The sequence below is a fragment of the Doryrhamphus excisus genome, chromosome 4, assembly GCF_030265055.1.
Source record: "Doryrhamphus excisus isolate RoL2022-K1 chromosome 4, RoL_Dexc_1.0, whole genome shotgun sequence".
Classification (NCBI taxonomy): Eukaryota; Metazoa; Chordata; class Actinopteri; order Syngnathiformes; family Syngnathidae; genus Doryrhamphus; species Doryrhamphus excisus.
Window position 1 is genome coordinate 18,171,191 of NC_080469.1, and position 15,922 is coordinate 18,187,112.

The 15,922-nt window shown below is 42.8% G+C and overlaps 1 protein-coding gene across 1 annotated transcript in view; it reads left to right on the forward strand.

Moving 5' to 3' along the window:
* Nucleotides 1–15,922, forward strand: part of pde4d (phosphodiesterase 4D, cAMP-specific) — a 204,960-nt gene that overhangs the window by 14,943 nt on the left and 174,095 nt on the right. The window contains exon 2 of the mRNA XM_058071076.1: nucleotides 5,505–5,599. Within this exon, the coding sequence (XP_057927059.1) occupies nucleotides 5,555–5,599 (45 nt within the window). The 5' untranslated portion in view covers nucleotides 5,505–5,554. The remainder of the gene's footprint in view (nucleotides 1–5,504; nucleotides 5,600–15,922) is intronic.

The following is a 15,922-nucleotide window of genomic DNA, read 5'->3' on the forward strand; positions in this document are numbered from 1 at the left end:
AGACCTTTTGCTGAAAAATGAATCCTGAACTTGTTTTACCTTGTAATTCCCCAACTTCACGTAACGTAACTTATTCACCAGTGGCAGGTGGTGCATTTGGTACCTGGGCCTTTTAGTGGGCACATCACTCTTATTCACATAATGTCACCACTTTATTTTTGTGACATTATGACTTTTTCATTGGGAAAGCCTAAGAAACACGAAAGAAAGTCTCTTGTGACTATATTTATTGTAGCTTCCAGGCACTTCCTTCAATGTAACTTAAAGGGAATGATGGCAGCGGGTTCCCCCAGCTGCCTTGAGGGCGTAAACATTCAAACATACTGCAAGTATTATAACCTGACACTTTCTGCTTTGTATATTCCGACGGAACACACACATGCACTAGTGTCTGTTGTCAGCAAATGATAGCAATTGGGATAGGGTCCAGCATACCCGTGACCCTAGTGAGGATAAGCGGCATAGAAAATGGATGGATGGATGAAGTCCAAGCACCCTTCTCCAGGAAAAGTCTCATCACCTCCTGATGAAGATGATGAAGCCTGCTCGGATGAGCGGTGAAACGTCTTCTAAGACAACTTGAACAGTTGCAGCTGCGATAGATTCAATGCTCTGAAAATATAATGACCTGGGTTACATTAGAATCCAGTTAAATGGACACATATTAGCTATATTTTGTTATCATTAGTTGTTGTTTTGGGCTGCAGGGCGGTCGAGTGGTTAGCGCGCAGACCTCACAGCTAGGAGACTAGGGTTCAATTCCACCCTTGGCCATCTCTGTGTGGAGTTTGCATGTTCTCCCTGTGCATGGTCTCCTCGTGCATGCATGGGTTTTCTCCGGTAGTCCGGTTTCCTCCCACATTCCAAAAACATGCTAGGTTAATTGGTGACTTCAAATAGGTCCATCGGTATGTGAGTGTGAATGGTTGTTTGTCTATATGTGCCCTGTGATTGGCTGGCGACCAGTCCAGGGTGTGCCCCGCCACTAGCCCGAAGACTGCTGGGATAGGCACCAGCACCCCCGCGACCCTCGTGAGGAAAAGCGGTAGAAAATGAATGAATGAATGAATATTTGTTGTTTTGCTATTTTTCCTTATGACAGGTGAGCCTCACTTGACTACACAGTGTACTGTGCTTCAATTCTCGTACTATTACAACATTTTCTGGAATTTTGTTAATTAAATACCACAACTTTACGACTAAAAAAATACTATCTACAACCTTTTTTATTGTTATGACTCTAGCAATAAATGGGACTTTATTTTGGATGCTCTATACAGGTATGTTCACTATATAACATACAAAGCCTGCGCGATAAGCAGTAGTTCTCTTTTCCTTTGATTGTCTCTCTGAGTCTGTGGTAATTACCTAGCTGGGCTGTCACTCCGCATCCATTTAGTGGAGATGTGTCTGAGTTTAAAGTTCTGCAGTGGAGAAGGTCTAGCTCATTGCTTATTGGAAGCACATCACAGAGTAGCTGACAGGGTCAGAGTGGGGTTCTCCACTTGTAAATGGCAAGCGACATGCAGGTTCCTATAAATTACCTTTTGTTGGGTAAATGTATTATTCAGGAACGCTTCAATATATGCATACCATACTTGACAGAGGGATAGCAGGGGAAGTTGCTTTTAAAAAAAAGTGGAGCAAAATCAGGATCCTGCTGCCTTTGACGTTCCTACAACAAGAAGGGAGATGTGATAGGATTGTGAGTGGGTACACTTCAATCAAGTCACGCTGCAATTACAGTTTCTTTTCTTTCTTTTGCATCACGTCAATCACAGCACTTTCCACTTAAGTCACCGGTGTGGGACAGAAAAAGACGAAAAGGCAAAGAAGCAGGTGTAGGGTGGACTGGTATTTAGGCCAGGTAAACACAACAAGGTTGTGTAACTCACTGACCTTTACCTTTTACAGCACTAATGCATTCTAATAGGCCAGTGGATCCCAGTGTAACATCTCCTGCAAGACACACACACACATGCATGCATTATACACAAACAGGGTTGTCAAGGAGATCACAGTATTCATGTCTTCAAACGCCATGTTGCATTTCGACTGTAAAATAATAAAAGTAAATAAATAGTAACTGATAAATAGCTTGTAAAAAGTCTGTAATATGGCATCAAAATGATAATATACTCTTAACTACAGCCGGGGACTACAAACAGTATCACACATGCATTTTTCAACTTTAATAATAATTTGGAAAGCATGAGAAAGTGCAAACTCATAACCACATTCAGTGTTAAATTATATCTTACAACAAAGCAGCAACAGAACCAATGTTGTGACACTGGCAAGAAGCCGATGAGTTCATTGTAAACAACATGACAGCAAGTGGAACACAAATGAGTAGCGCAACACACATTTTTAATTTGCATGGTGACACTAGGATAAAGTTTGATATGAACACTGATAAATAGATTAATTATCATCCTACATATCTTTTATTCCATTTTAATGTTGGCATCCTTCCCTTTCAATCCATTTAGTTTGAATGGACTTAATTTGAGCTTCACTTCTTTGTCCACTGAGGATGGCTATTGTTTAAGTCTGCATATCCATTTCACAGCAAATTGAAGAGGGAAGTTTAATAATCATGATAAAACAGTATCAGTCCAAAGGTTTCGTTAACATTGCTGTTGTGATAAGTAGAACATTTTGTAACATTGTCTTATTGTTGTATGAGCAACAACTGGTTGGTTTTGTAACCCTTTCATGCATGCATTATGATAACCTGTAAATAAAGTGTTTTTGTGACACTTCAGGTATGAAAAAAAATGATCACTTTCATTTTTAAAAATCATACATTTTTCAAGGAGTTGGTGACATTTCCATTAGAGTGGACAAGATGCATTTGAACGACTGATGAAATATAGTTGTAAGTAAACCAATAAAAACAAAAACATATTGTAAACAGCATAAAACATGTTTGTGTTTGATCTTTAACATTTTTAACATATTCCAAAACTGCTAAATGTACTGGAAAAACATTTAACCAAAGAAAAATTCACTTATTTTGTATCAGTTATTACTGTCTAATTAACTCCAACCACAACAATGAGGCCTCCTCATTGATGCCTACCACTACTACTACTACTACTTCTTAATCCCTCGAAACTGCTTCAATTTACAATTTGTAATGAATACACGGTTTGCAGTGAATAGAGGTTTGATTTGAGCACCATTTCATCAATCAGATCTTCTGGAAATATATGTAGGAAGAACTCTATTGGGTCTCTTCCCTCAATATTCACTTTCCACTCACCTAAAAAGGAGTCAGATCTCCCTCAAACTCATTGTCTTGCTTCTCCAGACATGTCTGCTATTTTTGTGTCAGGTAGGAAATCCTCACATCCCTGAGCTGCTTTCGCATCCTCAACTTCTTCAGCATCCCCATCTTTCTCAGCATCCTCAACTTCACTGTCACTACTGATGCCAGTTGCTAATTCTCTTTTTTTCTGGTAACCATTCATCATCACTGCCACTGACATCATCCTTACTTGAGTCAGATGGTATTTGCTGGACTACTCTGTAGGCTTTGGTAGCAAGATCTGCACCTGACCTCTACAAGCCATATGGACAATGGTAATTACTCTTATAGAGGACTAAAATACATAAAATATTGTTATAGTAAAAATTCAATTGATTTGCAGCCAAAAAGTTACTGCAAATGAAGTATTTTCAAAAACAACCAAATTGAAGCGATACTATAAACTGTAGTCAAAATATAGCTCTCGATGCACAATGTCCAATTTAGTGGACACATGATCAATCACAATTTCCTCCAATCACAAAATCAATACTTGGATATTTTAACAATTATATTACTTCATAGTTGTTGCTTGATGTCCCAATATTTTTCCCTGCAAGAGTCTCCTAGAATAGAAGGAATGGACAGATATTCCTCCCCTGCACAGCACCTCGGCACTTTTTTCGGCCATCTTGTTTTTGGAACGTTTTTTTTGCACTGTTGTTGACCAATGAATGGCATAACACACAAGTGTCCACTGTAGTGACTGATGCACAACTGTGACATTAATTCATATGGGAGAAAACAGCTTTTGAATAGCTGTCCACTGTAGTGACCACTGTCCCTGAAAGGGTTTTGTAAATACTACTTTGGGCTGCATGTGTGTGTTTGCTGTGATTTACAAGTGTCCCTGAATACAGCGGCAACTTGTGTCCTCTGAGTTTTGTGATACACCTGAATGCACCTTTTTCGAGAGAGACCCATTTTCAAATCTCCACTCACAGTGACAATGACAGGCGGGGATTAATTGGAACGCCAATATAAATGAAACCTTCAAGATGAAACATTCTTCATGCACAAAGTAATCATTCAAATGTACTTTTTTGTTATGATGCACACAGAGCATCGAGCAAGGAACATCTTGCCGCTCTTGCGCAGCTCATAGGTGACACAGGGTGGCGGCGCGTGGCACAGCTCACGAAGTGGTAATTTGGTCCAGTGCACCACTGTGCGCAGCCAATTTGGTAAATTGGTAGACTGGACCACGCCGAGATGGGCTTGACGGCGCACCAGGGGAGGAGTCAGCTTGATGTAGTGACAATTTCGTGACAAAGGTGCGGAGAAAGCTCAGCAGTCCCAACCTGGCCAATTCGGGGCGGAGGCGAAGTGCAGTCTGCACAAATTGGCTGACAAGCGCACAGTGCTAACACATCACCAAAGCCACACAGGCATATTTTTGAGTGTTGCACACATTTCAGTGGAAAAAACAATGACTACTATTTAATGTAAGCGCCTAAACCAAGCATGTACATTTTGTATTAATTGACTTGATGGAGGGCTGTGCGGCGGTCCAAGTGGTTAACACGCAGGCCTCACAGCGAGGAGACCCAAGTTCAATTCCACCCATGGCCATCTCTGTGTGGAGTTTGTATGTTTTTCTGTGCGTGCGTGGGTTTTCTCCGGGTTGTCTTCCTCCCGCATTCCAAAAACATGCTAGGTTAATTGGCGACTCCAAATTGTCCAAAGGTATGAATGTGAGTGTGAATGGTTGTTTGACTATATGTGCCCTGTGATTGGCTGGTCACCAGTCCAGGGTGTACCCCCCTTGTCCGAAGACAGCTGGGATAGGCTCCAGCACCCCCTGAGACCCTTGTGAGGAGAAGGAGGCGTATGTGCGCAGCGCTGCGCCAAACTGCGCTGCTCAGGAAATTTGCAAAGTGCACTGGCCAACATTGCACGTTCGCGCGGCATAAGCGCCAAGATCCCAAAATGTTAGGTGCTAATTGTTTTTCATTGTCATACCCCTGGGGGTACGCCTACCCCACTTTGTGAACCACTGTTGTAGAGTAAAGGAAACCTACATTCAAAGTTTGCCTACAGCCACAGCTCTTAATGGCCTTGTGTGTTGACGCCAATTAGAGACACCAGTGGTTATTTGCATTGTGTTCATAGAGCATTTACTGTATTATCCTAATAATAATAATGACAATGCTAAACTTATTTTCATGCTGTGTTTTGTATTATTTGCCAGCTCCCTTCTTGTAAGTGAACCCTGCCTTGTTCTTGGAGGTTGCACCCACCATGCAAAGAAATGACCTGTCCGGGGATGACGCCCAGCAGGACATCGTGAGTAAACCAGCATATTTATGTTGTTTTTACCTCTAATTTCATTAGTCTTTTGCCTCAACTAAATGTCAGGTTCAAACTCCTGTGACACTTGTAAAAACACTTAAATACAGAAATACAGAAGAGACAGACAACAATATTCAAAGTTGCTCGCAGCGAGGAGAGTGAAGCAACATACCCAGTGATATGCCGCTCCCCTCTGAATATGCAGTTCACACTCCTCTCTTTTTATTCTCTTTTCCGGGGTCTCTACTACATGGTCGTGCAACTCTAAGTGGGGGGGAGGCAGTTGCACGAGCTGTATTTGTTTGTCTATGTGTGTGTGTGTATATGTGAGAGTAATTACTTTTATTGTTTTATGAGTTCTTATCTTGACACATTCTTGCAGGATTAACATGAGCATCTGCAGGGTTGCTGTTGGCACATCCAGGCACCTCCAGGACCTGGGGGTCACTGGGGGTCACTGGGGGTCCCTGATCAGGGTCACAGGAACCTTCCCTCTTCAGCACATTCAAACACTTTCTATTGTCTAAGCAAATGGATATAAGGGCAATAACTAACACTACATTCATTCTATCTACATTTTATTCGAACACTAAACTTTAAACACAGACACCTGTATGCCTGAAGGAAGAATCATTCATACAGCTCACGCAAGTCTACCTAAACTCCATATACTGTATACCAGCATCCCCCTCATAGTTACGTGTGTGTGTGTGTGAACTCACTTGATGATGTCAGAGGTGTGTGTGAGCTATCCATCACTCACCACCAGGCCGTGCAGATTTAATAGACGCTTCCTGGAAGTCCTTACAAACAGCTGCCATGTTTTAACAGGAGCTGCTGCTTAGCACATTGCCCTGCTGCTGCAGATGATCCCAGGCTTTTCCTCTCTGGCATGAATAAGATATCTGATTATTCTCTATAGTTGTTGACCTCCAGATAGAATTCAAACCCTGTGTGGGGGGAGCGGGCAATGAGTCTCCCAAATGGACTGACATCAGTTACAGAAATGCATTGGGTACGCAGATGGTGCAGCTTGCTCTGGAAAAGGCTGCAATGGTAATGTCATCTGAAATATGAATGACATATTTAAACATTTTCCATCGCTGCTGTGTGTTTGCCACATGATTTGGACGCATGACTCATGCAGAGGGATGAGACAGAAATGTCAAAACGACCATTACCATTACATTCTGCTTAGGATGATCTACTGCAGTATCATGTACAGTTGAGAAGCAGCGGGCATCGTGTTGAACTTCCTCTTTTAATTGATGCTGATGCACCATGCATCTCTGTGCTGACAACACAGCGAGACGTCGCTTATGAAGAATGTCAGAAGTTGCATTAGCATTTATGACAGCTGCCCTTTATTCAACAGTATTTCCTTTAATAAATGCCCTCCCTCAATTAATCTTGGTGTATTGTATAAGTCCCTCACATCAAATAAATGCCTACTCGGTGGCTGTAATTACCTTTACTAGACTCGTACCACACACACACACACACACACAAGTAGAGTTTAGAAAAATTATAAACACATATAGAATAAAATATTACATCTTATTTGTATTAACATTTTTTATTGTGCTGTTATGCATTTTAATACCCTTTATGTTGTAATATTAAGCAATATTAAGTATCATTACTATACTATAAGAACTATAATACTATTATTTATGTTATATATATATATTTATATATTGTATATATTTAAAATATAAAATAAAATTGCATAAACCATAACAAATAGACATATACTTTTTTACATATTTGTTTATTTATTGGAAATAATTATGTATTATATTATTATAATGTTATAAATATTATAATAATATTATTATAATATTATTTAATAAATATGCACCGCTAAAGGTCTTGGTCCTAAAAAGGCCTTTACCTTTACTAATACACTGCTCACAAAAATTAAAGGAGCACTTTAAAGAAACACATTAGATACATCAGATCTCAATATGAAGTTGGATATCTATACAAATAATGACGGGCAGTGTCTTGGGAACAAAAGGATGCCAAGTCTTTTAATGGAAATAAAAGTTTTCAGCCTACAGAGGGCTCAATTGTGTAGACACCATAAAATCTGAGTGAAATGAAGATGTGGCAGGCCAGTCCATTTGTTCCAAAACTTAATTTCTGCATCTCAAAATGCTTTTCAGTATCTTGTGTGGCCCCCACGAGCTTGTATGCATGCTTGACAACGCCGCGGCATGCTCCTAATGAGACAACGGATGGTGTCTTGTGGCATTTCCTCCCAGATCTGTGTGAGGGCATCCCTGAGCTCTTGTACAGTCTAAGGAGCAACCTGGCGGAGCCTAATGGACCGAAACATAATGTCCCAGAGATGTTCTATTGGGTTTAAGTCAGGGGATCGTGACGGCCATTCAATTGTTTCAATTCCTTCATCCTCCAGGTACTGCCTGCATACTCTTGCCACGTGAGGCCGGGCATTGTCGTGCATTAGGAGGAAACCAGGACCTACTGCACCAGCGTAGGGTCTGACAATGGGTTCAAGGATTTCATCTCGATACCTTATGGCAGTCAGAGCACCATTTCCTAGGCAGCATAACGTTCTCCTTGTCTTCTCCAGACTCACATCTATCACAGGTGCTCAGGGTGAACTTGCTCTCGTCTGTGAAAAGTACAGGGCGCCAGTGGCGGACTTGCCAATTCTGGTGTTCTTGAGCAAATTGCCAGTCGAGCTCCACGGTGCTGTGCAGAGAGCACAGGGCCCACTACAGGACGTCGGGCCCTCAGGCCACCTTCATGAAGTCTGTTCCTGATTGTTTGGGTAGACACATTCACACCAGTGGTCCTCTGGAGGTCATTCTGTAGGGCACAAGCAGTGTTCAGCCTGTTCCGCCTTGCACAAAGGAGCAGGTATCGGTCCTGCTGTGGGGTTGAGGACCTTGTACGGCCCTGTCCAGCTCTCCGAGAATAACCACCAGTCTCCTGAAATCTCCTCCATATTCTGGAGATTGTGCTGGGAGACACATTAAACCTTCTTGCTGCCGCACGTGTGGATGTGCCATCCTGGAGAAGTTGGACAACCTGTGCAACTTCTGTAGGGTTAAGGAATCGCCTCATACTGCCAGTAGAGATGATTATGCAAGCCAAAATCAGCAGGAGTGGAAAACCAGCCAAAAAAGATCAAGAGGGAGAAACTTGAAATGACCTCCACATGTAAATCCAGTCCTGTTTTGAGGGTTTTCTAATTGTTGCCACTGAAGTGGACCTGTTGTTAATTCCATGAACACCAGTATAGCTGAAATTGATTAACGAGACCCTCAGCTGCTTAACCAACCAGAAAATTATCAGACAGGTTTAATTCAATTCATGCTAGGGCCAATAAAAAAAGTGTTCCTTTAATTTTTGTGAGCAGTACTGTCTATATATTACATGTTATATTTATTATAATACATTTTCTAGTTAGAGATACAAACAATTTTGTTGTGGAATTGTGGAAAAGACTGAAAATAATATGTAAAATAAAATGTAACAATATAAAATATAAGGACAATTACATATAGTGTAAAAATAAATAACACCTTAGGAGTTGGCCTCTTTGTGAAGAAAAACAAACAGCTAAGTTTCTCCATACTCCATACAAATGAAATCTTAGTCTGCATTGCTTTGCGTCAGAGGCAAGGAAGTACAGCTGCAAGCAGCTTCTTCTTGCATCAAAATGATTTAATGTATTAGAATGCCTCCTAAGTGCCTCCTCTTGGAGATTTTCTAAGCACATCCAATTGACAAGAGCCCTGTAGGTGGTCCCCAAACACGCTGGCGGGTCGATATAGCACCTCCTCTGGCCCGCCAATGACCTGACATCCCATATACTTTGTGAAGAAAAACGCTTTCGATTTTTGAAAAGTTCATCAAGTTACAGTTGCAACTTTTGGTGGAGCAGAGAAACAGATGGGACATCAGGTGAGTCGAGGAAACAAACATGGAGCAGTCGTGATCCCGATGGAGGGAGCACAGGGGATTCAGTGACGAATGCGCTCCCACTTGCAACGCTCTTGGGTGCCGTCCAATCAGGCACGGCTATTGATGAATAGTCATGAGTCACCTTATCAGTGTTGCCATGGTAACACAGATGCATGTAGAATGGGCCAAATGCTCCTCCGTCTCCTCACATCTTGATCGCCTCTTAGAGCTTGGCGGCGTCTGTAAGAGTGGGCTTGATGCCAGGTGACCGTATAGATGATGGACATGGGATTTCATGCGTTGGAACGCCAGGGTTTTTGGGGTTTTTTTCGCCGGAAAGTGAGGTTTGTCAGCAATCGAATCTGTACGTGCAGGTGAAGGCCAGGAGGCTGAAGGGATGAGAAGATATTAAATGAAACGAGCTGGAACATTAGATTTGAACAGCATCAGAGCTGGAGAACATCATAAGAGAAATGGAAAGGCGACAGCTGCAGGAGATAAACAATCGGGATATGGAACAATGGAATAAAGGGCGGATGATTAATTGTAGCTCCTCTGCACATACAGTATATCCTCTTTGTACTGACAACAACAAGATGAAGAGTGGTTGTGATTAAGGTTGGCCGTAATTAATCCATTTTTGACGATGATGTGGACTTAACAAAATGGTCATGTTGTGTACACCTTGCTTTGTTCACAATTGCTGCCTGAGAAACACTGGTATCAACAATTTAATAAGTAGGAGCATTTCATTTTCATTTTATTTAAAGGGCTCATATTCTACTATTTTTCAACAAAAAAGCCTCAGACATTCCACAATAACTTTATGCTGGATTGTGTGTGAGTGATTCTAGGCTACCTTTGATTTTTTTTCAGGTCAAACTATCCACTTTGACATGCTTGGCCTAGACACTGTTACTCTGCACTTGTCCAATGTATCGTATTTTCTGGACTATAAGTCGCTAAGGAGTATAAGTCTTACAAGGCCAAAAATGCATCATTAGGTAGAAAAAAACATCCATAAGTCGCACTGGAGTAAGTCGCATTTTTTTGCGGGTAATTTATTTTACAAACTACTTGACCAAAACAGACATTACAAACAGACATCCTCTTGGAAGGCAAGTTCTAACAATAAAAGAATAGAGAACTGAATAGGCTGAATAGGTGTAAGATATGCTAACATAATGGTTATTCAGCTACACAATAAATAAACATAAACAGAAAAGGTGTCCAGTGTTTATGTAACATAAACAGTTTTTTCATTTATAAGTCGCTCTGGAGTATAAGTCGCTCTGGAGTATAAGTTGCGGGAACAGCCAACCTATGAAAAAAAGTGTGACTTATAGTCCGGAAAATACGGTAATAGATGCCATATCGTCATCGGGCATTGTAAAACGTGTTGCAAATACTATCAATCAAGCCCGAGTTACACACACAACCACATGAGCGTGCTAGACTAAGCTAATACTAACCCCTGCTAGTTTCCATTGACACTCAGATGCCAGATTGATGCCATACAACAAAGTAATATTAACTCATTCCTTCCCAGCCATTTTTCAAAAGGTGTCCTTCTTTGTACCGGCCATTTTGGATGATTTTGACAGATTTTTCAAAGCACACAGAATATTGTGTTTTTGGGATATACAGACATGGTATATATACCAAAAGAAAGATTAGACTCTCATCTTGCATCAGAAAAAAATCTGTTTATGCCTTTTTCCATTATTTAGTAATCAGCAGTAGAACAAGGGTAAGTTTCAGCAAAATATAATTTCTCAACAAACAAAAAAACATGAAAAATGCTTTTTGTGAAAGATACATTTCAAGCATAACTTTCAATTGCAAATTTGGGCAAAATGTCTAAACAACTATGCCACAACATAAAAAAGACAAAACATGTATCATAAAATGTGTTGCAAATATACTCATCGAGCCCGACACGCACAACCTAGCTAGACTAAGCTAACCCCCGCTAGCTTCCATTGACACTCATTCATTCATTCATTCATTCATTTTTTACCACTTTTCCTCATGAGGTTCGCGGGGGTGCTGGAGCCTAGTCGCCGGGGGTGCTGGAGCCTATCCCAGCTGTCTTCGGGCGAGAGGCGGGGTACACCCCGGACTGGTGGTCAGCCAATCACAGGGCACATATAGACAAACAACCATTCACACTCACATTCATCTATGGACAATTTGGAGTCGGCAATTAACCTAGCATGTTCTTGGAATGTGGGAGGAAACCGGAGTACCCGGAGAAAACCCATGCATGCACAGGGAGAACATGCAAACTCCACACAGAGATGGCCGAGGGTGGAATTGAACCCTGGTCTCCTAGCTGTGAGGTCTGCGCGCTAAGCACTCGGACCGCCGTGCAGCCCCATTGACACTCAGTAAGAGAAAATTCCACCAACTTTCGCCGGTGTTGGTCACTATTTCAACCTGTTCAGGTCAGGAGGCGGCTGTTTAGTGTTTGTATCCGCCACGATTGAGCCATCTTTCGGGTAATACCCCCCCACATGAACGTTCCTTTATGACAGCATTCATTCACATTATGTACATTTCCAAGAGATTTTGGGTTAAACAGGAAATTTTGTTTTTATTGGCCAATTCCGTGATTCTGTCCGCGATTGTGTGAATGCAGAAATCACAAGACCCTAATTACACTCACATTTTAACATCAACATCATGCTAGGTTAGCCTATATAATGAAGAAGATGATTAACAGATTACAGTTTATTTTTCTGCATCAGTTTGGCTCATTTCTTGAAACAGAATTTACATTGATAAAACTCTTACATCATTTGGCCAACCAATCGAGCATGACACATGAACTCACTTGGAAATGCTCATACTTTATCTCTCCCCAAACTGTTGACTCATGCTTCAAAGCTAATTCCTTTCCCTTTTAAATTGTCAGTACCACGAAAATGCAAGATTCAACTGCTTTTGCTCATTTCTTGAAACAGACCGGAGTTTCTCACCACTCTTTGTTCTCAGGCGTCTAAAATTGAGGAGGGACGCTGGCGTTGATTGTTTGCCGCTCTCCCACTCAACGCTACTGCAGTTGTCATTTTAAAGTCTTTTGCACTATTTTTAGCTAATTTTGCTTAACTTAAAAGTCTGTTATTTCAGGTGCGCCTGTTTTACTGCGCATACTGTTTTTTATTTGCGGTACGATTACCCAAGTTTAACCGGTCTATTACCTGGAGAAACTACCTGGCACTGGTGACTGGGTCCAGCCATCGACGTTCACTAAGCCGAATCGCTTCAACTCAACATCGCTTCAACATCGGACTCTCTGATCCTACCTCACAGGCAGAACGGAATATGTGTCCTGGGGGGGGTCATAAATCAGTCACCCTCCCTGTCACTTGTGGTGTCCCTCAAGGATCGGTCATTGGCCCCACCCTCTTCACTGTCTACATGCTCCCCCTTGGCCATGTCATCAGCCGGCATGGAATATCATTCCATGACACACAGTTGTACATCAGAACAAGTCCGGCCCCCTCTGTAGTTGTGTCCACACTCTCCACCTGCCTGGAAGAGATAAAGGCATAGATGACAGCTAACTTCCTCCAATTAAACAGTTCCAAAACGGAAGCTATCCTCATTGGCACCCCACACCAGACCCAGTCATCCACTATCACCACCATCACCTTCTCCGGCCAGGATATCCACCTTTCATCTGCAGTTGCCAACCTCGGTGTCAAAATGGACCCCCACCTGACTTTCGAAGGGCACATCAAAAATCTTTGCAAAACCTCCTTTTTCCATCTCAGGAATATAGCAAAACTCCGCCCCACACTTACCCTCACTGACGCCAAAAAACCTGTCCATGCCTTTGTCTCTAGGTTGCCTCTAGGCTGGACTACTGCAACACACTCCTCAACAGGCTTCCCAGCCAGAACTGTGCTGTCCTGATGAGGGTGTGAAAGTTTGACCACATCACCCCCATCATCAAATCCTTCCACTGGCTCCCTGTAAAATACCGGATTGAGTTTAAGGTCTCCCTCCTGACCTATAAGTGCCTCTATGGCACTCCCCTCCCCCACCTCAAAGAACTCCTCACCCCACAAGCCTCCTCACGCCACCTCCGCTCAGGGCAGGCCAATCTGCTCCTCCAGCCTCCAAGGACCAGGCTCAAAACTATGGGCGATCGCGCCTTTTGCACAGCTGCCCCAAGTCTGTGGAACGGACTCCCTGTTCATCTGAGGGCGCCACAGACATGCATGCTCTTTCTGTTGTGGCTTCATTGTGAATTGTCTTTGTGTTTGGTTTGCCTGGTAGTTGCTGTCTGCATAGCTTAAGTGCCATTAAATTCCTTTTACCTACATTTTGGTCCTGCTCTCTGCATCCTGGGGTCGTGTCGCATTGCCCGCAAGCACGAATGTGACAGAATGAAGCCACCACAAGAGGACCTCGCGGAGAGCGACTTTTGGACCTGGCAGATCCTGAAGGCGATGGAAGAGGAGTGCACGACGTTCACTACGGAGGAACTGGAGGACATGGTGTGGGGGCCGGATGGCACGCTCGTACCCATGGCGTGGGTGTATCCGGGCGCCATAGACGACACACCGGCCTGGCCGCGACACCGACGTACGTCTCGGCCGCCTCCAGCCAGGGCTCCACGGTTTCGAAAGGTGAAGTCGCTCACTTCCTCCTCGCCACGCCAAGCCAGGGCGCAACCCTGTCACGAGCGGGCTTCACCCCCTCGTGACAGCTCTCTTAGTTTCTTTCTTTGCCTCTGTTCCAGTTTCCATGCCCTTATTTTGGTAACCACTTCCTTTGTTGTTCCCTTCCGTTTTGCTCTTTTCACGCACCTGCTTCTAATTTCATTATCCCTATTTAGTTCAGGTGCGTGCTCTTTCTGTTGTGGCTTCATTGTGAATTGTCTTTGTGTTTGGTTTGCCTGGTAGTTGCTGTCTGCATAGCTTAAGTGCATTTTGGTCCTGCTCTCTGCATCCTGGGGTCGCGTCGCATTGCCCACAAGCGCGAACGTGACATAGACTGTTTTAAAAAATCCAAAAATTGGATGAGGAAAAAGCGGTAGAAAATGAATGAATGAATGAATGGTTCAGCACCCCACGGTTCACCTGCAAAAGCTCATCGGCTTATCCCCACGAGGGTCGCAGGGGTATGCTGGAGCCTATCCCAGACGACTTCGGGCGAGATACGGGGTACACCCTGGACTTCAAAACTACATGTCTTTCTCATCCAAATTTACAGTGCCCCCAAAATGCACCGTCCCTTTTGGAATGGTGTAAGCACCTCAAGCCAAAATGTTTGAATGTTTTATCACAATGGCAGAGGACCATTGAAATATCCATTGTGTCTTAGCTCTGTCCTTTGCTGACTGGTTACATTGTCTTGAGGATTGCAGTGCGGATCTGTTATTTGCACCTTAGTACAGATTGCTTAGTCCTAGATGTGAAATTCAAAGGATAATACTAACATATTAACATTTGTCATGTATTCCATTTCGAGTTTCAATGTTTTATAATATACGTATATATTATTATATTTAGGCTGCACGGCAGTCGAGTGATTAGCTAGGAGACCCGAGTTCAATCCCACCCTCGGCCATCTCTGTGTGGAGTTTGCATGGTCTCCCTGTGCATGCGTGGGTTTTCTCCGGGTACTCCGGTTTCCTCCCACATTCCAAAAACATGCTAGGTTAATTGGCGACTCCAAATTGTCCATAGGTATGAATGTGAGTGTGAATGGTTGTTTGTCTATATGTGCCCTGTGATTGGCTGGTGACCAGTCCAGGGTGTACCCCGCCTCTCGCCCGAAGACAACTGGGATAGGCTCCAGCACCCCCGCAACCATTGTGAGGACAATAGAAAATGAATGAATGAATGAATGTATTCCATTTCTTAATGAGTTACCACAATGCTAATGCATCACTGCACAGTGATAGGACTACTACTGCAAACTGTAGTTTATTTTTTTTTATTTTTTAAAGTAAAACAGTAGTTTTCTCCAGGGAATAGTCCTTATCAGGGATGTGCATTTTATTACATTTCCTTTATCCACTGTGTGAATTGATCTGTTTTTGCTGCTCATAGGAGCTGTCCGCTTGGATGAGCTCATAGCCCATCAGCCTTGAATTTAGACAGCAAACCTCTTGAGACCAAACCGACAGCGCCTCTGCTGGTTGCAGCCAGGTAGTGCACAACATTTTCCTGTCAACCAAGCCTTCACCAGATTTGACTCCATTATAAAGAGCAGAGCAGTGGTAATTGTTGTGATAGAACTGCTTATCACCGACTGACCAGGCCAACGGATGTTTTTGAGCCAGTGTTTATCTACCTGCTTATTTATTCACGAGAGCAATCCATTGCATAGTTGAAACAATTAAATAGATTAGCAGCCAGC